The following is a 25220-nucleotide window of genomic DNA, read 5'->3' as shown; positions in this document are numbered from 1 at the left end:
TAGGAAATTAATCAGACTTGAGTCAAGTGTGATTATAACCCATGTTTGCTAAATTTCCATAACCCTATTGTGTGGTATGGCAAACCCAATTAAAAAATATTCAGAGATACCTTAAAGTGAAGAATAGAAGTTTTATTAGAATCTCTCTAGAAATGGACAGTCCTCTCACTGAAGTCTATTTCAGAGGAGAAGGGTTGCTTTCACAAAGGTTTGTGAGATAATTTAAGTGGGTCAGAGAGGAAAAAAAAATTACAGAAACTGTTCACCCACCCACTTCTGCTAATCCTCCTAAAATCATTGGCAAACCAAACTTTATTCCTTTATTTGTCTCTGGAATATAGGTAGGCTTTTTTTTTGACACTAGGGTCTTGGTTATGCAAGTCTTGTTTCAAAAGAAAGAAAGAGTTTGTTCTACATATTGTTCATAACAGAAACATTTTCAAAGGGGCAGAGGGAAAAATTATTCTCAGAGTCCCTTTAAATAATGGTACAACTTTAAAATGGTATAACAATCAATTAAAACTCACAGAATATCCCATTTTCACATAAATGAATCTGAAAAGTTCAAAATTTTTGAAATAGCCCTTTCAAATTATAGCTCACATTTATGACCATATTCCTTAAACAAGGAAACTATTCTGTATAAACAAATACTTGGGCAAAATTAACTTCTTATAGTAAAAGTAAGGCTGTCTCTAAATCACAATTTGCTTTCTATAGCAGAGGGCCTAGCTGCTGCAACACTAACAAGCTCTTTCCACTGCCACCTTTCCCCTACTCCACTTGGCATTTCTCCCTACCTCCAGACCCCTACTCAACATTTCTCCTTTCCTCTTGCTATATACTTTAAACAAACTCCCAAACCAATAACCCTTCTAACTAGATGCTCCATTGCTAAAGTAGCAGAAAGCAGTGGGGAGGAAGGGAAGAAGGTGAGTTAAACAACTTCATCTATGAAGACAAAAGATCCACTCCCTTTCTCTTTCTTTCTTCCTGAAATCATTCAAACCCTCAATTGCTCCTACAAATCAGTCATTCTTTTTTTTTCCTTGCTGAGGCAATTGGGGTTAAGTGACTTGCCCAGGGTCACACCTTGTCCTTGGGCTGCTTGTAAAGTCTGAACTAATATTTTGATTCCTTGATTCTCTTTCTTTTCTTTTTCCCAATCTCTCCTTACATATATCTTCTTTGCTTCTTTCAATAATTCCCCAATTGACTTGTTATTCCATCCTTCCAATTCCAATTTCCTTCCAATTATTTACGTCTGGCCATGAATTGGACACAAAATATAGCTTTAGCACACTTTCTATTGGTGGATCTTCTAAGTTTATTCCTGAATATTTTTGAATCTCCTCTTTGAGATGTTCTAGGAATCTGAAAGGTAATTCATTCTTTTCCTTTCTACCTCTCTCTGGGTGTAGCAGATTCTCTTGTTTCCTGAACAATTAGAACTGGTTTGAATCATCTCATTGTTGAAGAGAGTCACATCCATCAGAGTTGATCATCATATAATCTTGCTGTTTCTGTGTATAATTTCCTGATTCTGCTTATTTCACTTAGCATCAATTCATGTAAGTCTCTCTAGGCTTCCCTGAACTCATCCTGCTGGTCATTTCTTACAGAAAAGTAATATTCCATAATATTCCATAACATTCATATTCCACAATGTACCCAACCATTCTCTAATTGATGAGCGTCCATTCAATTTCTAGTTTCTAGCCACTACAGAAAGGGCTGCCACAAACATTTTTGCACATGTGAGACCTTTTCTCTTTAAGATCTCTTTGGGATATAAGCCCAGTAATAACACTGATGGATCAAAAGGTATGCACAGTTTGATAACTTTTTGAGTATAGTTCCAAATTGCTCCCCAGAATGGTTGGATTCATTCACAATTCCAACAATAATGCATCATTGTCCCAGTTCTCCCACATCCCTTTCAACATTCATCATTATCTTTTTCTGTCTTCTTAGCCAATCTGAGAGGGGTGTAGTGGTAGTGTAGAACTAGAAGTACTGGGTCATCGTGGTTTTCCCTTTTAGCATGACCTGAAGACTGTCTTGCTTAAGATCTCAGGTTCAAGTTCTAACTGGTCTCTGCCTTTGCTATTTCCTCTTTGGAACTTTGAGTCAAAGTCCTTAGTATACCGAGTTTGGAATTATGATTTCCAACCCCAGTGTTCAGAGGGACTCGGTGAACTGACTTAATATTCTTATAGTATTATCCCTGATTCTGTTTTACTTTCCCTCTGGAGACCTTTTCTTAAAAATGCCAACTAAAAGAGGCTGTAAACTGGCTGATGTAATTCTTCTGCAAAGCCCTTTAGTACTTGCAATAGACTTCAACATACTCTTATATTTAAAAATTTGTGGATGCTAGTAATTTTTTTATTTAGAATTTAAATTTTAATTTATGAGAGAAAGTAAGTAAATGACTTTTGAATATTTAATGATATTTTGGTAACATCTAACCCTCTCCAACCACTAAATATTTTTCTATTGGACTCTCAGCAAACGTATTCAACTTTCAAGTTACTTTCTGATATTACACTGACACACTCTTTTTTTTTTTTTTTTTTTTTTATTATTATAGTAACTTTTTATTGACAGAATCCATGCCAGGTAATTTTTTTACAACATTATCCCTTGCACTCCACTTCTGTTCGATTTTTCCTCCACCCTCCATCCCTCCCAGATGGCAAGCAGTCCTATATATGTTGAATATGTCCTAGTATATCCTAGATCCAATGTATGTGTGCAGATCAAACAGTTTTCTTGTTGCACAGGGAGAATTGGATTCAGAAGGTAGAAGTAACCGGAAGAAAAACAAAAATGCAAACAGTTTACATTCATTTCCCAGTGTTTTTGTTTTTTCCCCTTGGTGTAGCTGCTTCTGTCCATCATTGATCAATTGAAACTGAATTAGGTCTATGTCAAAGAAATCCGCTTCCATCAGATTACATCTTCATACAGTATCGTTGTTGACGTATATAATGATCTCTTGGTTCTGCTCATTTCACTTAGCATCAGTTCATGTAATTTCTCTCAAGCTTCTCTGTATTCATCTTGCTGGTCATTTCTTACAGAACAATAGTATTCCATAACATTCATATACCACAATTTACCCAACCATTCTCAGTTGATGGCAGCCACTCAGTTTCAGACTTCTAGCCACTACAAAGAGGGCTGCCACAAACATTTTGGCACATACAGGTCCCTTTCCCTTCTTTAGTATCTCCTTGGGGTATAAGCCCAGTAGAAACACTGCTGGATCAAAGGGTATGCACAGTTTGATAACTTTTGGGCATAATTCCAGATTGCTCCTCCAGAATGGTTGGATTCGTTCACAGCTCCACCAACAATGTATCAGTGTCCCAGTTTTCCCCACATCCCCTCCAACACTCATCATTATTTTTTCCTGTCATCTTAGCCTATCTGACAGGTGTGTAGTGGTATCTCAGAGTTGTCTTAATTTGCATTTCTCTGATTAATAATGATTTGGAACACTCTTTCATATGAGTGGTAATGATTTTAATTTCATCATCTGAAAATTGTCTGTTCATATCCTTTGACCATTTATCAATTGGAGAATGGCTTGGTTTCTTATAAATTAGAGTCAGCTCTCTATATATTTTGGAAATGAGGCCTTTATCAGAACCTTTAACTGTGAAGATGTTTTCCCAGTTTGTTCTTCCTTCTAATCTTGTTTACATTAGTTTTGTTTGTACAGAAGCTTTTAATTTGATGTAATCAAAATTTTCTATTTGTGATCAATAATGGTCTCTAGTTCGTCTTTAGTCACAAATTCTTCCTCTTCCACAAGTCTGAGAGATAAACTATCCTATGTTCCTCCAATTTGTTTATAATCTCGTTCTTTATGTCTAAATCATGGACCCATTTTGATCTTATCTTGGTATACGGTGTTCAGTGTGGGTCCATGCCTAATTTCTGCTATACTAATTTCCAGTTATCCCAGCAGTTTTTGTCAAATAATGAATTCTTATCCCAAAAGTGAGGATCTTTGGGTTTGTCAAACACCAAATTGCTATAGTTGACTATTCTGTCTTGTGAACCTAACCTGTTCCACTGATCAACTAATCTATTTCTTAACCAATACCAAATGGTTTTGGTGACTGCTGCTTTATAATATAGTTTTAGGCACTGACACACTCTTAACAATTAGTCCTCTGTGTCTTAAGCAACAAACATTTTTAAGGGCCTGCTTAAACTCTGCTAAACTCTGGGGGACAAAAAGGCAAGAGACAATCCTTATCCTTGAAGAATGAACAGTCTAATAGAGATGTCAACATGCAAGGAAATATACAAACCCCATGTATAGAATGAATAGGAAATATAGAGCACAGCGCTGGAATGAAGCAGAAGACTAAGTAGGAGATGGGGTTTTAATTGTGTTTTAAAGGAAGTGAGAGAGTTGAGTGGTTGCAGAGGAAGTCAGTTGGAGCAAAGGAAGGGAAGTACTCCAGGCATGGGGGACAGACAGAGAAGATGACCAAAGCAGAGAGATGGATGTCTTGTTCATAGTCGCTCTAGAGTCTGTACTTATATTTCCAAAGGCCTCACCTTAAAAAGGTTGGAAGTGAAGACAAGGCCTTAAGAATGAAGTAGAGAAACATACTTGTGGGAAAAGTGAGAAGGAAGAGGCATAGCGATGAAAACCAAAGTAAATAAAACTATGAGGTTATGATGATTAAATCCAAGAGCTCTGTATTGTGAGGTCAGTAGGTCATGCCTAGAACTCAGATGTGTGCAGATGAGTTGGTTGATTTCTCAAAAATTGTGTGTTTTGAATGATTTGGGTGATAATACTAATCACAAATCATTTTACGAAATCATCCTTTGTGTTTGAAAGTTGCTTCCTAAAACTGGAAAATTCAAGTTGTCTCTGATGGCTATGGAGAAGTATAGAGGGATCGTATATAGAGATAAAATCTAAATCGTTGCCTCAAATATCTCACAAATAGAATTCAGACTAAGAGTCAGGCGATGGAAAAAAATGAATGCTATCTGTAGAGTTAGGAAGACCTGAGCTCAAATTCTACTCTCTAGACCTAGCAAATCATTTAATCTCTCCACTTCACTTTCCTCATCTGTAATATGGGATAATACCTCCCAGAGTTATTGTGAGGCTCAAATGAGATAATATTTGTAGTTTTGCCAACATTAAAGCACCATATAAATGATAGTTATTAGTATTAGAAGTCCAAGAGAAATTAATGGTATTTCAAAGACAAATATTAATTTGAAATTTAAGAAAAAATAGGGAAATTAAAAATATTTAACATTGGTTTTAGGATATGATAAAAATGTAAATGTATTTGAATCTCTGGAGCATTAGCTAAAATGATAAAACTAAGGAGTGGAGAATCGAAATAAGTTGTGGAAATTAAAAATCACAGTGATTTTGAAAGTTTGAGGAAATGACAGGCATTTAGTTAAAAATTTATATCCATGACTAAGTTGTTTTTTACTTTGAGAACCCATGTAACTCCCTTTGACCATAATGAAAAATGTTATACTCTATGTTTTTGTTCAGACACTGCAGGTCATAAGTTTTTAAAAGTCTTGTAATCAGTGTGTCCCAACCTATGGTGACAATGGTCTGTTTATCCATAAATGTTAAGTTGTACCTTATATCAACTAAATGCCTTTTGCATCTCATATTTACGTTTTTTTTTCAATTATAGATAGATGTATACATTTGTACTTGATTAATAAATAAAAATTCATTTTAAAGCACTGCTAATTTTATATTGCTTTTTGACATGTATCAAATGATGAAACTGATGCCCAGAGAGGAGAAATCTCGGGCCACACAGGTTATGATGGATATTAAGAGTGTGAATGGATCTTAGTGGCGATTGTTTAACCTATACCTAAATAAGAGACTTCCTTACAAAATAGGGAAGTGATCATAATCCATCTTTTGCTTTAAGATGTTCATAATAAGAGAAAATCTATCATTTAGGCATAGGCTAAGGCCTACTCATAATATCTTTAATTTTTAGGAAGTTTTTCCTTACCTCATTCTAAATTTGCCTCTTTGTAATTCTACTCCCTTATACCTTCCCCTTCATTAGTCCTACTTCTCTCCTCTGAAGCTAAGCAAAATAAGTCAATTTTTTCCTCCATAGGAGAGCTCTCCAATTGCTTGAAATTAATTGTCCCAAACCATCTCATTACCTGCCACCCACTTTTATCTTCTCCAAGCTAAGCAAATTTTTCTAATATGGTATGAATGTGATCATCCTTAGTAGTCTCCTCAGGACTTGCTCTCCATTTTATTAGTAACCTTCCTAAAGTGAACACCCAGCTCGATCAGGGAAGACAGGGCACATCATTGCTATAATTTCTTTGTTCTCAATGTTTCCTAAGATTGTCCTGGTTTTCTTGTTTCCTTTATACTAAGGACCAGAGAAAGAGTCAAACTCTGTTAGACTTGGTCCAAAGCCCAGGTTTTTTTTCCCTAATCCAGCATATAATGTTCATTCACATAATCTTCTCAGTAACTCTGTGGAGATGGAGAATGTTAAATGTGTTTTTAGGTTTGAGTTCAGAAAGACTATGACTTACCCAACTAAGAGAAACAGTCATAAATGGAACTAGTCAGAACCAGAACTTCTTCTGATCTGATATTTGGGGGGAGGATACTAAAGTCATTTCATCCAGTACCAAAAAAGATATTGAAAGGTCAGTGTAAATGGAGTGAAATGAAAAAATAGATATGATCAAGTAAGGGAATAAGCTTAATATAATTTTCTTTTTGCCAATTATATGTAAAGATAGTTTTCAACATTCATTCTTGTATAATTTTAAGTTTCAGACTTTTTTCTTCCCTCTCCAAGACATTAAGGAATCTGATGTTATATATGTATGATCATGTTGAACATTTTTATGTATTAGTCATATTGTAAAAGAAAAATCAAAATAAATGGGAAAAACCACAATAAAGAAATAACAAAAAAAGGTGAAAATGTTTTAATCTACATTCATCCTCTATAGTTCTTTCTCTAGATGGCACTTTTCCATTAATGTTTCTTGCTATGTCCACCAGTAACAGAAATTAATTTAATTTTGTACTGAATTTTGAGTTAATTGAGAAGACTGCCAATTTTTTTTAAGAAAACATGCCAGTGTGTCCTGTCGTATAGTTGCAAAATCTGTCATCACTTTATAAATTAGCTTGCACACTCAACATTTGAGATTTATTGTCCTTTTTCTCTTATTCTTTAAGTACTGCTAATAAAATTAGAGCCCATCAAATGGCAGTAGATAACTTGATACATTGGTGTTATACTGTAGTAGTCTACAAGTGAATATTTCAAATTAAAAAAAAAACTTACTATAAAAATAGCTCATTATTGAAAATGTTTAAATAGATAATTTTTATAAAGCAAGCTTTGGTATAATTTAGTGCTAATTTAGTATAATTTATCAACTAAGATACAAGTTATCAAACTATATCCTATTCTTATTCTTGTTCAGCTTTCTATAATTTTCTTTTTAAATTTATCTTGAATCTTTTCAGACTCTTCAAAGGAGCTTGCCATCTAGGTGATATATATTTAATATTTATATTTATAATATATATTTAAATATAAATCTCTTATTATTTCAGCCACTGTAATTAAGATGTCCCTTAAATTAGTTCTGTTCAGTCTTTCTAGTGCTCTGATTAACTGATTTTGTCAATCTCTTCATTGCCTCTGAGTCCCATATACAAGCTTAGGTCAAATATTAGCTGTATACTAAGTCTTTTTTTTTTTTTTTTTTTTTTTTTTTTTTTATTTAATAGCCTTTTATTTACAGGATATATACATGGGTAACTTTACAGCATTAACAATTGCCAAACCTCTTGTTCCAATTTTTCACCTCTTACCCCCCCACCCCCTCCCCTAGATGGCAGGATGACCAGTAGATGTTAAATATATTAAAATATAAATTAGATACACAATAAGTTGTATACTAAGTCTTAATAAAACTTAATATAATTGCAAGATTTCCTAATTTAAAAGAGAATTTTTCAACTTATTCTTCAGGTCAACTATCTTTCTCCCATTTACTGTTGAGTGGGAAATTTGTTAATAACCATTTATAAATTCTTTTAAGGAACCCCCATTCCTTAGTAATACCAACATAGATTATTCTGTAAATTCAACAAATATTTTCTAACATGGTATAGTTAATCCTAAAGAATATTTCAAACAAAACTGACTGTGGGCTTAAAGATAGCTTTATGGTATAAATCACCAGATCATTATATTTGTGTCCTTGTATATCTTCTCAAGAGATTATAGACAGGGTTCAGTCAATCAACTACAAAACACAAGTGTTATTTGGATTTTCATTGTATGTAGATTATGATTGGGGATGTAAAAGGAAAAGTTCTATAAGTTACTGGAGAGAGGGTGACAAGTAAGTGACTTAGAATAAAGAAGGAATTCAGTTTATCCACAATTTCACTGGAGTGGGAATAGTAATACTTTTCCAATTCTAGGCAACAAGAATTTTTTAAATGTGGATTATGCTGTTTTGGGCTATGATCAATTTTTACCCCATCGGCCTTCATTACAGTAAATGATTTTCACAGACTGTATAATATGAAGATTTTATGTAAAAGTCAATGCTATTAATTCATTAACTTCTCTGATCTGTTGAAAATAAACAAATAGTGTAAGATATAAGAACAAGATAAATCAGATCATAAGCCCAGGGCATCTTTATGTTTCTAAGGAAGACATTTGTAGAGTTGGGAACTTTGGAAAAATTTACTTGAAAGAAATATACTTGACACAAGGTGTGAACTCGGTGGAATTGATGAGATAATGGTTCTCTAGTTTACATATATTTAGTACTTAGCATGGTAATGTAATAGTTATACAATTGATATAATTGTAATAAGGTATTTAAACCGGGGACAGAGTCAGACTCAGAAGGGAGACTGGCAGACTGGCAGAGGAGACGGGGTCAGATTATGGAATCACCCGTGTTTCTTGGGTCTTCTCCTTTGTTTCAAGGGCCTTCCCTGTCTCTTTCAGATGGACAAGGTGAATATGGCTCGTTGTCACTCGTGTGATTCCTTCTCCATCTGTACAGATACAAGCAAATCCTCTCCCCCAAGCAGTTAACCTATATGATCCCTTCCATTCACCACAGATACAAGCAAATCCTCTCCCCCCAAGCAGTTAATCTACACGGTCCCTTCCATTCACCACTTTCTGGGTCTCTCCACATCATCTGATGATTATTTAAAGATAGGCTGCTTGCACTGCACACTGCCCTTCTGGTGGGTTATAAAACCTGTCTGCCAGAGCCAGTGAATCTTTATCAAAAATTTAAAAATTAATGGTATAGAGAGCTAAATTTAGAAATTCTCTAGAATTACCTGTGGCTCCCTCTTTCTTTTGTTTTTGGAGGAGTGTCTTGATGTCTCTGTTTCTCCTCTCTACTATTGCCTGTCCTTGAGGATTAAAAGCAGTGCCAGTGGTGTGTAAAATCTTATACTGTGTACAAAGTGTGCAAAATGTTTAGAAGTATATGAAGGTCCATTGTCTGTTTTTATTGCTTGTGGCACACCCATAATTGCAAAAGCTTGTATAGGAATTCAGTGACCACTCAGGCTGTCTCTTTGGCTGCTGATATTGCAAAAGTAAATGCTGAAAAGGTGTCTACCACGATGTGGATAAAAGACAGACAACCAAAAGATTTATAATAGGTTACATCTATTTGCCAGATTTCATTGGGTCTCAAAACATGAGGGTTCTTCCCTGGAGGAAAGGAAGCATGGGAAGGAAGGCAAGTTTTACAGCCTTTTATTATGCTTCTAGTTTCCTCTTTTGTTATCCCAAACTGCAAAGGAGCAGCCTGATGATATTTAGAATGGAATTCTTGGGCTGCCTGAAAGGAGTATTGGCTAACATATTTAGAAGGTGATTTTCCTTTAAATTTCCATTAAAAATAGGACCTGGAAGTCCACTATGTGAGTAGACATGCAAGATATAAATTTTACCTGGATGCTTTCTCACTTGCTCTTGAAGTTCCTTAAAGAGCTGATATATATATATATATATATATATATATATTTTTTTTTAAGCTAATCTATTTCAAATTTAATTTAATTTAATTTTTTTAAATTATAGCTTTTTATTTACAAGATATATGCATAGGTAATTTTTCATCTTTGACAGTTGCAAATCCTTTTGTTCCAACTTTTTCCCTCCTTCCCCTCACCCCTTCCCCCAGATGGCAGGTTGACCAATACATGTTAAATATGTTAAAGTATAAGTTAACTACAATATATGTATACATGTCCAAACAGTTAATTTGCTTATAAAAGAGTCGGACTTTGAAATAGTGTACAATTAGCCTGTGAAGGAAATAAAAAATGCAGGTGGACAAAAATAGAAGAATTGGGGATTCTGTGTAGTGGTTCATAGTCATCTCCCATAGTTCTTTCTCTGGGTGTAGCTGGTTCAGTTCATTACTGCTCTATTGGAACTGATTTGGTTCATCTTCATTGTTGAAGAGGGCCACGTCCATCAGAATTGATCATCATATAGTATTGTTGTTGAAGTATATAATGATCTTCTGGTCCTGCTCATTTCACTCAGCATTAGTTCATGTAAATCTCTCCAGGCCTTTCTGAAATCATCCTGCTGGTCATTTCTTTTCTTTTCTTTTTTTTTTTTTTTTCAGGCTTGACTCAGTTTATTTGTTTTAATAGCTTTTTATTTACAAGTTATATGCATGGGTAATTTTACAGCATTAACAATTGCCAAACCTTTTGTTCCAATTTTTCCCCTCCTTCCCCCCACTTCCTCCCCTAGATGGAAGGATGACCAGTAGATGTTAAATATATTAAAATATAAATTAAATACAAAATAAAATGTATGGTCAATAAAATACATGACCAAACCGTTATTTTGCCGTACAAAAAGAATCAGACTCTGAAATATTGTACAATTAGCCTGTGCAGGAAATCCAAAATGCCGGCAGGCAAAATATAAGGATTAGAATTCAATGTAATGGTTCTTAAGTCATCTCCCAGAGTTCTTTGCTGGGTGTAGCTGGTTCAGTTCATTACTGCTCCATTGGAACTGATTTGCTTCATCTCATTGCTGAAGATGGCCAGGTCCATCAGAATTGATCATCATATAGTATTGTTGTTGAAGTATATAATGATCTCCTGATCCTGCTCGTTTCACTCAGCATCAGTTCGTGTAAGTCTCTCCAGGCCTTTCTGAAACCTCCTGTTGGTCATTTTTTACTGAACAATAATGTTCCATAATATTCATATACCACAATTATTCCGCCATTCTCCAATTGATGGGCATCCACACAGTTTCCAGTTTCTGGCCACTACAAAGAAGGCTGTCACAAATATTCTTGCACATACAGGCCCCTTTCCTTAAGAGCTTATATATGTTAGAAGCTGCAAATTTTATTCGGGCCATGGCAATTCTTTGTACCACACCTACTGAATAGGCCGAGTCAGATATTATATTTATATCTCCTGGATAATAAGAGCTAGCATGATTGGATACATTTCATTCTGCTGAGTGAACTAAAAAGGAGTTCTGACTATTCTATGGTTAAATCATGAGCGTATACAGCACAAATGTTATATTTGGATGCATCTATGAAGATAGTTGGTCCTTTAAGAGGAATCTTAGAAACCTTTTCTTCAAAAATCCATTGCCAATTATGTAATAGCCGGGTTATCTTTAATGGAGACCCATATATAAAATTTGGAGATATGGCCAATAAAATTTGCCACTATGGGATGGTTTCATAGCATACATTAATTTGTGTATTAGTATAAAAGGTGTATATCTTGTCAGGTCTTATCCCAGATAATTGTACTGCTTGCTTAATGGCCTTTAATAAAATTCTAGTTACAAGCACTGAGTAAGGAGTAAGGCTTTGGTCTGGTTGTACTGGGAGGTTCAACCACTCTATCACACTGTGTCCTTGATGAAGAACTGCTGTGGGTGCCTCTTTTGTAGCAAAAACTGATATTTCCAAGGGTTTTTGAGTAACTCTTTCAACCATATTGGATAAAGCCAGTTTAATTTCTCTCAAAGCCTCTTGAGCTTCTTTTGTAAGCTGGCATGGTGAGTTTAAATCAGTGACTCCCCTTAAAATGTCATATAATGGTTGTAATTGATAGGTAGTTAAGCATAACCCTGGACACATCCGTTGGATATCTCCTATCAATTTCTGAAGGTCACTTTAAGCATTCAACTTCTCTGTTCTTTAAAAAAAGTTTTTGTGCTGTAAGTACCTTAGGATATACTTCATATCCTAAATATTGAAAAGGAGCATGTGTTTGGATTTTTTTTTTGAGCTATATGCAATTTGTAGTTCCTTAGTGTTTCTATGGTCTTTTGTAGACATGCTTCCAATATTTGTCCCTCAGGTGCACACCCCAAGATATCATCCATGTAATGTAATAACATAACTTTTGGAAATGCTTTTCTTACCTGGAGTAAGAGTAGCAGCAACATACATTTGATACATAGTAGGGCTATTTTTCATTCCCTGTGGCAAAACTGTCCATTCATAGTACGAGTCAGCTAAATTAATACTGGGTACTGAAAAGTCAAATCTTTTCTTATCCTCCTTATCTAGAGGGATAGAATAGAAACAATCCTTAATCTAAAGAGGACAGTCCCTAGGCAATTGAGTAGGAGAGGGAAGGTCAGGCTGAAGAGCTCCCAATGTCTCCATCTGTTCATTTACTTTTCTCAAATCAGTCAACATCTTTCCATTTTCCAGATTTCTTTTTTATTACAAATACAGGGGAATTCCAAGGATTTTGAGAAGGTTGTAAGTGTCCTTGGTCAAGTTGCTTCTGTGGTATATCTAATAAGCCCTGAATTTTATCACTTTCTAAGGGTCACTTCACTGTTCTACCCACACTAGTGTATCAGTTTTCCATTGAATGGAAACAGGTCAGAGTGCAGGCAGGCCTTCAGTAGCAAACCTGCTTAAAAAGCCAAAGTACTTATTTGTAATCCTAGCTGTTTTGTATTGGGAAGATGTCTCTTCCCAATAGATTAATGGGGATTTTTTTCTACTATAAAAGGAGTAAAAGCTACTATTTCAACCTTCAAATATCCATCTTAAAGAGGTAGTACTACCTTCAGCTGCTATTGATCCTTTTATGTCAGACATTGAGTCTTGAATATCAAAAATTTTTGATAAGACTGTTGCTTAACTTCAAAACCCTTAGGAATCATTAGATTCCCTGACACATGATGAGACTATTGTAGGACTTCAAAACTTGCAGGAATCATTGGATTCTCTGACACGTGAAGTAATTGACAATAGATTGGTTTTGGACTATCTCTTGGTTGCTGAAGGGAGTGTATGTGTGATTGTTATTTACATACTCTCCTTCTAGGACTTATCGAAATCTTTTACAATACCATGTGGATTCATATTGTTAGTTATATAACTACTTGCACATATAATTAATGTGTGTTGTACCACACTGAGCCTATGCCAGCTGTGGGGAGAGCCATCACTACTAGCCTGTGTTATATTACTATGTGCTTTTGTAATACCTCCCATGGTGATGGATTTATGTGTAACGCTTTCAATGTCAGCCCTGAGGAAATCTAACAATATCTGGTTTGACTCCTCATTTCCCTTTGGTGATTTTCACCTCCCTTCCTGAGAAGTCAGGGAGGACATAATCACCCTTTTTTTTTGGTGTTCTCACCTCTCTTCCTGAAAAGTCAGGGAGGGTATGACCACTTGTGTTCTAAAACAAGAGAAAATAGGAGACATTGAGAGAGAGGCTAACTTTTAGGTTTTCTTTTGAAGAGTGGAAGAATCTCATTATATATTCAAAGACTGAATATGATCTTTTTTTTGCCTTGAGTTTTACTTTATTTATTTTTATGGCTTTTTATTGACAAAACCTATATACATGGATAATTTTTTAACATTGATCCTTGCAAAAACTTCTGTTCCAACTTTTCCCCTCCTTCCCTCCACCCCTTCCCCTAGATAGCAGGTAGTCCCATATATGTTAAATACAACATATGTATACATATTTATACAGTTGTCTTGCTATACAAGAAAAATCAGATTTAGAAAGAAAATAACTTGGGAAGAAAAACAAAAATGTAAGCAAATAATAGCAGAAAGAGTGTAAATGCTATGTTGTGGTCCATAGTCATTTCCCAGTGTTCTTTCGCTGGGTGTAGCTGGTTCTGTTCCTTACTGATAAATTGGAACTAATTTGGATACTCTCATTGTTGTAGATAGCCACTTCCATCGGAATTGATCCTCATATAGTACTGTTGTTGAAGTATATAATGATCTCCTGGCTCTGCTCATTTCACTTAGTATCAGTTCATGTAAGTCTCTCCAAGCCTTTCTGTATTCATCCTGCTGGTCATTTCTTACAGAACAATAATATTCCATAACATTCATATGCCACAATTTACTCAGCCATTCTCCATTTGATGGGCATCCATTCAATTTCCAGTTTTTAGCCACTTCAGAAAAGACTGCCATAAGAGACTTACATTTACTGATGCTGAGTGAAATGAGCAGAAGCAGATCATTATACACTTCAACAACAATACTATATGAGGACGTATTCTGATGGAAGTGCATCTCTTTGACAAAGAGAACATCTGACTCAGTTCCAATAGATCAATGATGGACAGAAGCAGCTACACCCAGAGAAGGAACACTGGGAAATGAGTGTAAACTGTTTGCATTTTTGTTTTTCTTCCCAGGCTATTTTTACCTTGTGAATCCAATTCTCCCTGTGCAACAAGAGAACTGTTCGGTTCTGCACACATATATTGTATCTAGGATTTGCTATAACATTTTATATAACATGTATAAGACTGCTTGTCATCTAGGGGAGGGGGTGGAAAGGAGGGAAGGGAAAAGTCGAAACAGAAGTGAGTGCAAGGAATGATGTTTTAAAAAATTACCCAGGCATATGTTCTGTCAATAAAAAGTTATTAAAAAAAAAAAAGGCTGCCATAAACATTTTTGCCCATATAGGTCCCTTTCCCTTCTTTAATATCTTTAATATTTCTTTGGGATATAAGCCCAAAAAGTAACACTGCTGGTTCAAAGGGTATATGCACAGTTTGACAACTTTTTGAGTATAGTACCAAATTGCTCTCCAGAGTGGTTGACTCCATTTACAACTCCACCAACAATGCATCAGTGTCCCAGTTTCCCCACATCCCCTCCAACTTTGGTCATTATCTTTTCCTGCCATCTTAGCCAATCTGAGAGGGGTGTAATGGTATCTCAGAGTTATCTCAATTTGCATTTTTCTGACATGATCTCCTTTTTGTAAGATTATCTTTCCATGTAGATTTTAAGTAGGTGGGATCCTAGAAAATGAAGCAGGAATTCCATCCCCCAAGAGTAAGAAGTGCCGAGAGAGGTTAAGTAGGTTAGTGAAATGTGAAAACAAAGTTAGAGTCCTAAAGTGATCAGGATTTTGCTCCACTTAAGTTCTAGCAGAGCCTGAAAACAGCTTTTATTGTGAGGTGCTTGAAATAAAAATTTAATTTTCACTTTGTCTTTTTTCCCTCTATTACTTATAGTAAAAACTATAGAAGGGCTTGCATTAGAGATAGGATGGGAAGAATCTGAAAACAGGAATTTCCATTCCTCTAGGCACTAGAAAAAATAAAACCCTATCCCTCTTAGAAAAGATAATAGTAGCTAAGAGGAAAATCCACAAGCCAGCTTTGAAAGGAAAAACTAAAAGGTGATAGTAACTTTATAAATAAGACCAAGCCCAGAATATCTCTGGAAAAATCATGCCACTTGTTCCTTGAGAAGCATTATCTTCCTCATTAATGAATCCATAAGATGCATTGCTTTCTTTTCACTCGGCCTGCTTCTTGATTTTGGGTCTAGAGTTAAGGAATTGAGTTTTAGTCCTGACTAGACTTCACAGAAGAAGCTGAATGAATGGTAGCATTAGATATGATATATTCAGAAGCATAAGTATAATTGATTGAGGATGTAACTGCTGTATTATCTCTCTGGAAAATGAGTACTTAGGATTTTTAGATGTTGTAGAATGCAAACGTTTTTTAGATGTAGAGTCCAAAGATTTGGTATAAGTTTCTTCTGAGCATATTCCTCAGACAACATAGTGATGAGGATATTGTGTGACATATAGTAAATTCTTTGCCATTTTTGCTTGCTGTAGTTTCTTCCATCTTCTACAGAAATACACTTGGTTCGAGTTTGGAAGTACTCAGACAAATCAAGACCTAAACAGTCTTGAAATTTTAAAGAAATGAATCTCAACTGATGCTGAGCGAAATGAGCAGAACCAGGAAATCATTATATACCTCAACAGCGATACTGTATGAGGATGTATTTTGATGGAAGTGGATTTCTTCAACAAAGACAAGATCTAACTTAGTTTCAATTGATCAAGGATGGACAGAAGCAGCTACACCCAAAGAAAGAACACTAGGAAATGAATGTAAACTGCTTGCATTTTTGTTCTTCTTCCCATTTTCTTCTACCCATTAGAGGGTATTTATACCCTCTAAATCCAATTCTCCCTGAGCAACAAGAAAACTGTTCTGTTCTGCACACATATATTGTATCCAAGATCTACTGTAATCTATTTAACATGTATAGGACTGCTTGCCATCTTTGGGGAGAGGATGGAGGGATGGAGGGGAAAAATCGGAACAGAAGTGAGTGCAAGGGATAATGTTGTAAAAAATTACCCTGGCATGGGTTCTGTCAATAAAAAGTTATTTAATTTAAAAAAAATTGAGAGAGAAGATTCCTTACACATTTCTAATAATTGTCTGAGTGATATGTACTTTTAAATTTGATATATCAGACAACGATTTTATGGGCAACAGACTACATTTTATGCTTCATATCTTAAGGTAGTTTGGATGTTCCAAAAAAAAAAAAAATCTTATAAATAAGTAGTACTGTGTTTGAAAATAATTATTTTTATTTGGTTCTAAATTTTCTTCTCTTCCTCAGTCTTTCTTACTATTCTCCCAATCTGTCCTATGACTCCCTCCCATTACTATAGTGTTAAAAAAAAAAAAAAAATTCTTTCCATGATTCAGAATTCTTGGCAACTCTATTGTTTGTATCTTCAGCAATGGTCTTTGAACTTGTGTTTTGGGCATACTGGTGTCAGAATGGCAGTGTATGCAAATATATTATCATAAAAGTCATTTATCCTTAGTTCATATCTGCTTTGAATAAAATAACTTGAGTATAGATTAGAATTTAATGTCTTTATGCTTTAGACCATCACATTTATTATAAATTTGTTTTCTCCAATAGTGATCTTGTATGCTGCCCTGGAATATGAAAATAATTGATTCAGCTTGTACATGAGTATTATCTTCAAGAATACCCCTTCAGAACCTGGGGTACCTTATTTTTAATGACTTTATTAATGGCAGATTTTCAGCCTTTTGACAACAGTCAGAAATCTTTCAGAGCCAGGTTTGGTGAATAAGGTAAGTGATTGCTTTCTTTTGCTTTATTAGCCTTAATGCATCATTTTACTCTTCTTTAGTGTTCTTATTAGATTAATGTTCTGCAAGGCTACAAGGACCCTTCATGTTTTGATTCTATCATATAGTAATTTGCATAGCATCATATATTGGGTTGGAGGGAACTTTAGAGACTAAATAGTCTAAATTGTCCATTTTACAGGAAAAGATATTTATTAAAGTAAGAGAAGGTAAGCCCAATATCACACAGATAAGAGCTAGAATTTTTTAGTTCTTTTAGGTTTGAGGATAGAAACAAGGAAAATATAAAGCTACTACATGAGATGAAAAGGGCATCTCAGCGTTGTATATGTGGAAGTAATTTTTAATAGTAAAGCACTATATAACTATCAGCTAATATTATTTTTAATTCACATTTAATATTTGAATGAGACTTTGAAACCTCAAGACCCTCCACAGCAAACCTTATACTTTCAATATCATAGATGGTTGTTATTAGTATATTTCAATAAATCTTTTATCACTTCTTGCCCTTCTCTGCCATTTTCACATCTACCTCAAAATAGCTCATCCATAAATTCTTCTAAAAAGGGGATGCTTGAAGAATGTACAAGATGAGACACAAATCAACTGTTTGGGGGACATTTTGGCTTAATACAAACGGATATAGATCCAATTAACTTTTGTTGATGTAAAATCTTTAAAATTCAGCCGTATATGCTTTTTTTGAGAGAAGAAAGGGATCAATTATAAATACCTTACCTATGCCCTCTTGGCCTAAATGGACACAAGACCTAGCAGAGCCAAGACTAAGCCATGAAGATAAAATAGAGAAAAGAAACCCCAAAGAGGAGGGAAATAAAGAATGTTTGAGTGGGAAAGAGAGAGGAAACTATTTTTATAGATTGGGTATTGATGGGGTGTTACATAAGAAACATGAAGTAAGAAAACACGCTCCCAGCACAACTGCACTGGGCTGAAAATTCACCAGAACTCTAGGGGGAAGAACAGATGGAGGGAGGGAGGAGAGAGGGAGGTCGTAGCTGTTGCTGAAGAAGGAAAAATCAAGGAGAAAGAGCAGAACAAAGAACATGCAAGCTAAGCGTGCTGTATCCTTCTGAAAGGAAGAGGAGAAAGTCAAGAAGACACATAGGCTAAGCCCTCCTACAGTATTCCTCAGGGCTTTGGTTAGAAAGTTAGTATATATTGTCTGCCTAGAAGGATTGGAGGGAAAGTGCCTGCTTGTCTCCTCCCATTATTCTTCTCATTCTATCAAGGCAAGCCATCAGACCCATGAAAGAATGGCTGATAGATGCTACCAATTTACAGCTTAGTAATTCTGCTAAGGGTTAGCTTTAAAAGGTTTGCTTTAAAAGGATTCCATGGCCGGTTGTCATCAAGTTCCAGTTTCTTGAGACTGGGGTGTGGAATTGTAGTTTCTATATTTCAAGCCAAAGCTAGACAAAACACATTCTTAGGGTATACTATGCCTACAGGGACAGAATCATCTTGGACCATAATGGTTTTACCTGTCCTCAAATGAAAATCTCCATCTAGTTCCTGGAAAAGTCTGTTTCTTATAGTCTTACTCTTGGGTATGGTCAGTAACATTAATAAGCTGAGAAACAAAATGTCACTGGTTCTGATATTATGACTGAATAAACAAAAAGTGTAACTTTTGACATTGATCCACATTTTTCCTTGTGACTTCATTTTTCTAATAATGAGATACAAAGAAATCCTAATTGACTTTCAGTTCATTACAATTTTATAGTTTAAAAAAATTGGATTGAGTTTTTGGTTTGTTCCCCTTCCTTCTCCCCCAAAAAACTGCAAAGGATTTCAGAATATTTCCCCTAGTAAGTATTAGATTTAAAAAGAAAGCACTTAAACCAAAAACTTAATGTCAGTCTCTGTTTCTTGGCCAGTTAAGCCAAAAGACATAGGTAAGATTTAGATCTTATAGATATAAAAGATATAAAAAGAACAACAAAGAAAAATTACAAGAGTTCATTCATTTTTTCCTCTGGAGAGGGATAACATTTTTCATCATGTGTCCTCTGTAAGTATCTTGGATCATTATCTTGATCAAAATAACTTAGGTTTTCATGATTGATCAACCTGTAGTACTGTTGATATGGTATATAATATTCTCTTGGTTCTGCTCACTTCAGTTTGCATCGGTTCATATAAGTTTTCCCAGGTTTTTCTGAAATCATGTTGCTTATCATTTCTTATAGCACAATATTATTCTATCTCAATCATGTACTTCAACTTGTTCATCTATTTCCCAGTTAATGGGCATGCCCTTAATTTCCAGTTCCTTGCTTCCACAAAAAAAGTAAAGTTGCTATAAATTCTTTTGAACATATATGTCCTTTTCTGTTTTTCTTTGATCTCCTTGTGATATAGACCTAGTAATGGCATTGCTGACTTAAAGGGTATGCACAGTTTGATAGCCCTTTGGATAGAGTTCCAAATTGTTCTCCAGAATGGATAATTGAGTTCATAACTCCACCAACAATGCATTCGTGTTTCTATTTTTCCACATCTTCACCATTTGTCATTCATTTTCTGTCATGTTAGCCAATCTGATCAATGTGAGATCGCATCTGAGTTGTTTTTATTTGCATTTCTCTAATTTCTAATGATTTAGAGCATTTTTCAGTTGACTATTGATAGCTTTGATCTTTTCTTCTGAAAACTGCCTATTTAAATGTTACCTAAGATTTTTGAAAAGTGATGTCTTTATCAGAAAAAAATGCATCCCCCACCTCCATTTCCTGGTTTCCTTCTAATTTTGGCTGCATTTATTTTATCTGTTCCAACTTTTAAAAATTTTATCGTTAGCATTATCTATTTTATTTCCCATATTCCCCTTTTATTTGGACACAGACTCTTCCTTTGTGCTTAGGTCTAACAAATACATTTTTCCATTTATTATATAACCTATTACATTTAAATCATTTGTTCATTTTGACTTTATCTTATTATATGGTGTGAGATGTTGGTCTGTGCCTAATATTCTGACAAATTGCTTTCTAGTTCTCATAGCAATTTTTTCTTGCCAGGTTTTGTTGATGGTATATAGAAATATAGAATTGCTGATGATTTTTGTGGCTTTATTTTATGTCCTGCAACTTTGCTAAAGTTGTTAATTGTTTTCATTAGTTTTTTTTTTTTTTTTAGTGGTTTCCTTGGAGTTCTCTAAGTTTTCTGTCACATCATCTGCAGAAAATAATAGTTTTGTTTTCTCATAATCTATTTATACTCCTCCAATTTCTTTTTCTTGTCTTATTGCTATAACTAGCATTTTTAGAACAAAATTGAAGATTCTTGCTTCACTCCTAGTCTTTCTTATTGGAAAGGTTTCAAGTTTATCCCTGTTGCCGATAATACCTGCTCTTGGTGTTTTAGTTTTAGTTTTATTCTTCTATTTTTATTCATTTTGAAATTAAATAAAAAAAGGCAAAACACAAAACATTTACATAACATAAAAAGAAGATTCAGTATAAAAACATGAATTTACATATCACACTGTTGAATTTTTAAAAAACTAATAAATGCTACAGTCATTTCAAAAAGAAACTTCCTTGCTTTTCTATGTTTATTTTGACCTTATTTTGGAAAATGAGATAAAATATTGGTCTACACCCAATTTCTGTCAACTGCTTTCCATCTTTCCCAAACAATTTTTATGAAATAATTCTTATCCCAAAAGCTTAAATCTTTACATTTGTCAAATACAAGGTTAGTCCTCATTTTCTACTATGTATTATATATTTATTCTTTTCCATTCATTTACCTTTCTCTTTTTTGGCTACTATCAGATATTTTTGACAATGATTGTCTTATGGTTTAAGATCTGGTACAGCTAAAACCCCTTTCTTAATTCTTTTTTTCATTAATTCCTTTGATGTTCTTTACCTTATAATTTTCTAAATGAATTTTGTTATTATGCTCTTAATTTTAGATAGATACTACTTATCATAAAGCTCCATTGTTGACTCTTATGCTTTCTAGTGTTTTTTTTTTTTAATAATAGAAATTGGTGTTATATTTTGTTAAAGCTTTTTCTACATCTATTGATATAGTCATAGGATTTCTTTTGTTATTGACATGGTCAGTTATCTGACAGTTTTCCTGATATTGAATCAGCCCTGCATTCCTGATACAAATCCTACTTGCTCATAGTGGGTAGTAATCTTTGCGATATACTGCTGTTAGTAAGGAAATTAGATTTTCTCTATTTTTGCTCTTCCTGGTTTAGTAATCAAAACTACATATGTGTCATGAAAGTAATTTGGTAGGACTTGTTTTTTTTCCCCCCCAAAGAATAGTTTATAGTGTTGGGATTAATTGTCACATGAATGATTGATTCAGTTCACTTGTAAATCCATCTGCTCCTGGAATTTTTTCTTGGAAAGCTCATTGATGGTTTGTTCAATGTCTTTTTAAAAAAAAATTTTTTTTTTTAAAGATAGGGCTATTTAAGTGTTTTCTGTTACTCTGGGAAATTTTTAAAATATTCACCAAGTTTTACTGTAGCTAGAGAAAGTAACTCCTTAATAATTTTTTTAGTTTCATTTTCTTCAGTGCATTCAAGGGCATTCATCTTTCTTTCTTTCTTTTTATTTTTTTATTTTTTTTTGATAATGGCAATTTGTTGTTTTCTTTTTAAAATCAAATTAGCTAATGGTTTTATCTATTTTGTTTTGATTTTCCATAAAACCGGTGCCTACTTGTATTTGTTAATTCAATGTTTTTTATTTTTTACTTTCATTATGGTGCTTAATTGAGGAGTTTTAATTTGTTCTTCTAGTTTTTCTAGTTGCATGCTGTTAAGTTATTGATTTGTTCCTTCTTTCTTGTGTCATTTATATGCATTTAGAAACATAAAATTTCCCCTAGATACTACTTTGGCTGCTTCCTTCAAATTTTAGAATGTAATTCTCTTAATGAAATTAGTGATTATTCCTATGATTTGTTCTATGATTCTATGATTTGACCCACTTATAGTTCAAATCAAATTATTCAGTTTCTTATTACTTTTAAATCTTTGCTTTCAAAATCCTTTTTTGAATGTGATTTATTTATTTATTTTCGTGTTGTGGGCACAGAAAGTTGCATACCATCAGAAGGAACCCAGATAGCATTACTTTGCATTGTGAACTCTGCAAGAAACTGAAAATCTTGGGGCATAGAAATTGAATATCCTCTCATTGAAAGCGGGATTTTCAGATAGACAAGTTTGAGTAGTGAGCAGGTAGTGAAGATCGTATATAAGAACAGAATTTGGACTTCTGGGTTATAGCTTCTTATATGGAAATGTGTAACTTGAACTTTAATATTTCAACAGGGTTGAAAAAAATCTGTTATCAGAAGTCTTGTGATTTTGATCAAGACTTTAAAAATAGAATGAATGGTAGAAAGATCTCAACTCCCTCTCACAGAAACACATAGATATATTTTATATATACACATTTGATTGAAAAGTCCAGAAGATATAATTTCTGGGTAGTTAATATTTATTTAATTTATTAATTATTCCTAGCAAATAATTAATAAAATGAGATTAGTGGTATTTTCAGGAACCAAAAACACCTTCCTGGAAGACATTTAGTACTTAAAAAGTCTTTGGAAAAAGTTGTGTGCTTGAGGATAGACACCAACTCTGATGGTTAACAATCAGTGAGGGGGTAGACATATTAATGAGCAAAAAATCTTTATTACCTCCTGCTCAGAACTTGACCTTTCTCAGTAATCTGAACAAAAAAATCCATCTCTACCTAGACCATCCTGTCTGATTTTTCCCCTTCCTAATTGAATTGGCCTTCATTCTAATGAAAGGTCCCAAGGATAAAGACTCATTTCTTAAAGGCAATATATCACTCAGATTGGATTCTGTTTGTAAGGTCTTTTAGTTGAGTGGCCTCCCACCCAAGATGGAAAAGTAGGTACCCCAAGGATATGGGCAATCTCATCTATCAGCAGTGCCTTTCAGAGACTGGCTGAGTGACCTACACAGGGATTGATTCCATAATGAAGAAATAGAAAGGGAAAACCTTATCTTGTTTTAATAATTGGTTATTAAGAGAAAAAAGTCATTTCTTCCACATATGAATGTACATATGGATAGTTATCCACCAATCCAGATGTCACAGAAAGTTGTAGACATAAAAGGGTAGGTGATTATGAGCCTCTGCCTAGCACTTTCAAGAGAAAATTTCCAAGTGGAGAGAGAATCAGCCAGTTTAACTGGATAAGGACTGGGCCTGTCAGTTCATTGGTAAAGGAAGCTCTCTACTGAGAACATTCTTTCTACCATTATAGGTCAACATCTTTGCAATTTCTAATCTGAGAGAATTGCCTAGAGTACTGACAGGTTAAGTGAGTTGCCCAACAACACATAGCCAGTATATATCCCACACAATATTTGAACCCAGAACTTCCTGATTTCAAGACCAGCTCTCATTCTCTACACCAGTGGTGTCAGAATTCTTTATCAATAGAGCCAAAATTCTTAAATGCTGTCCAAATCATTTTAAAGTGTTATTGGGAAATTTTAACAAAAAAACCCAGTAAAATGTAGATTACATTACTTTATCATTTTTAAAATCAGTATATGTTTGATTTTATTACTTTATATCACCATTCTGCCAATATTAATGATAGTATATATTTTTTAAGACTGAATCTCTCATCGAGGATAGAAATTTAATAATTAGTGAAAAATTCAGTTCCATTACTGATTGGCATAAAATTTTTTAACTTGCTCTGTTTTTCCAATCAAGTCTAATTCAGGTTTAGACAGTGTGGTAACCTTCTACTCCCAAGGACTTATCACAAAAGTACCAATTTTGGATATCTGATCAGCTTCACCTGTACTATAGCTCAGAACTCCCAAATTCCGGGGATCCACTAACTTTAGTCTACTCCAGTAACAGGGAATTACAAGCATGTGCCTGGCAATAATAAATATATTGGTAATTATAATAAAACCCCTTAATTTGGTTTCATATTCACAGCTTAGTCATAAAGTACAAATATGTTAAATAAGATCCATAAATAACAAGAACACTGAACTTCATGTTATATTTTTCCTTCAAAACTGAATTACTAACTTTTTTTAGTTGAATTTATTTTATCTCTTCATGCAATCTTCTTTTGCAGTTTTAGTCCATGATAGCTGGTGGAAACAATGGCTGTTAGCCTGAAAGAAGTAACCTTAATAGTCAGTGTGGTTATAGCCTGCTATTGGAATAGCCTCTTCTGTGGTTTTGTTTTTGATGATGTTTCAGCAATATTGGACAACAAAGATTTACATCCTTCTACACCTTTAAAAAACTTATTTCACAATGACTTCTGGGGAACTCCTATGTCTGAGGTAAGGTTCCTCTTGGTAGTGCTTTTTATTTTTATTTTTTTTCCTGCTTCCCCTACTCTTAAGTCGTCTCAGAAATTGATATTAAAAGAAAATGTTCAGTGAGTTATTGATGCATTCTGTTGACAAGAAACAGGAGATATAACCATGTTGGGTGCCTTTTATTTTTAACCAACGTGGTTCATTTCTTGATCAGATCATCTTGGGCTTTATATGGATAAAAACCAGTATGTTTTTAGACAGAAGAGTCTATGATTGCCTTACTTTATGCTTTTCATTTTGGGAAACTAGGCAAATTTGGGGTAGATTTCTCCCTG

The 25220-nt window shown here is 34.3% G+C and overlaps 1 protein-coding gene across 3 annotated transcripts in view; it reads left to right on the top strand.

Moving 5' to 3' along the window:
- The window catches only part of TMTC3 (transmembrane O-mannosyltransferase targeting cadherins 3), an 83583-nt gene that overhangs the window by 6601 nt on the left and 51762 nt on the right, over positions 1-25220 (top strand). For 2 of the 3 annotated variants that reach the window (XM_031939712.1, XM_031939714.1), the window contains exons 2-3: positions 17344-17522; positions 24693-24906. In XM_031939712.1, the coding sequence (XP_031795572.1) occupies positions 24721-24906 (186 nt within the window). In that variant the 5' untranslated portion in view covers positions 17344-17522; positions 24693-24720. Of the gene's footprint in view, positions 1-16487; positions 16508-17343; positions 17523-24692; positions 24907-25220 lie in introns of those variants that run through there. The other variant, XM_031939713.1, reaches the window with a different exon arrangement.

This window comes from Sarcophilus harrisii, chromosome 5, assembly GCF_902635505.1.
Source record: "Sarcophilus harrisii chromosome 5, mSarHar1.11, whole genome shotgun sequence".
Taxonomy (NCBI): domain Eukaryota; kingdom Metazoa; phylum Chordata; class Mammalia; order Dasyuromorphia; family Dasyuridae; genus Sarcophilus; species Sarcophilus harrisii.
Note: the sequence above shows the minus strand (reverse complement) of the source record. Positions and strands in the feature narration are given on the sequence as shown.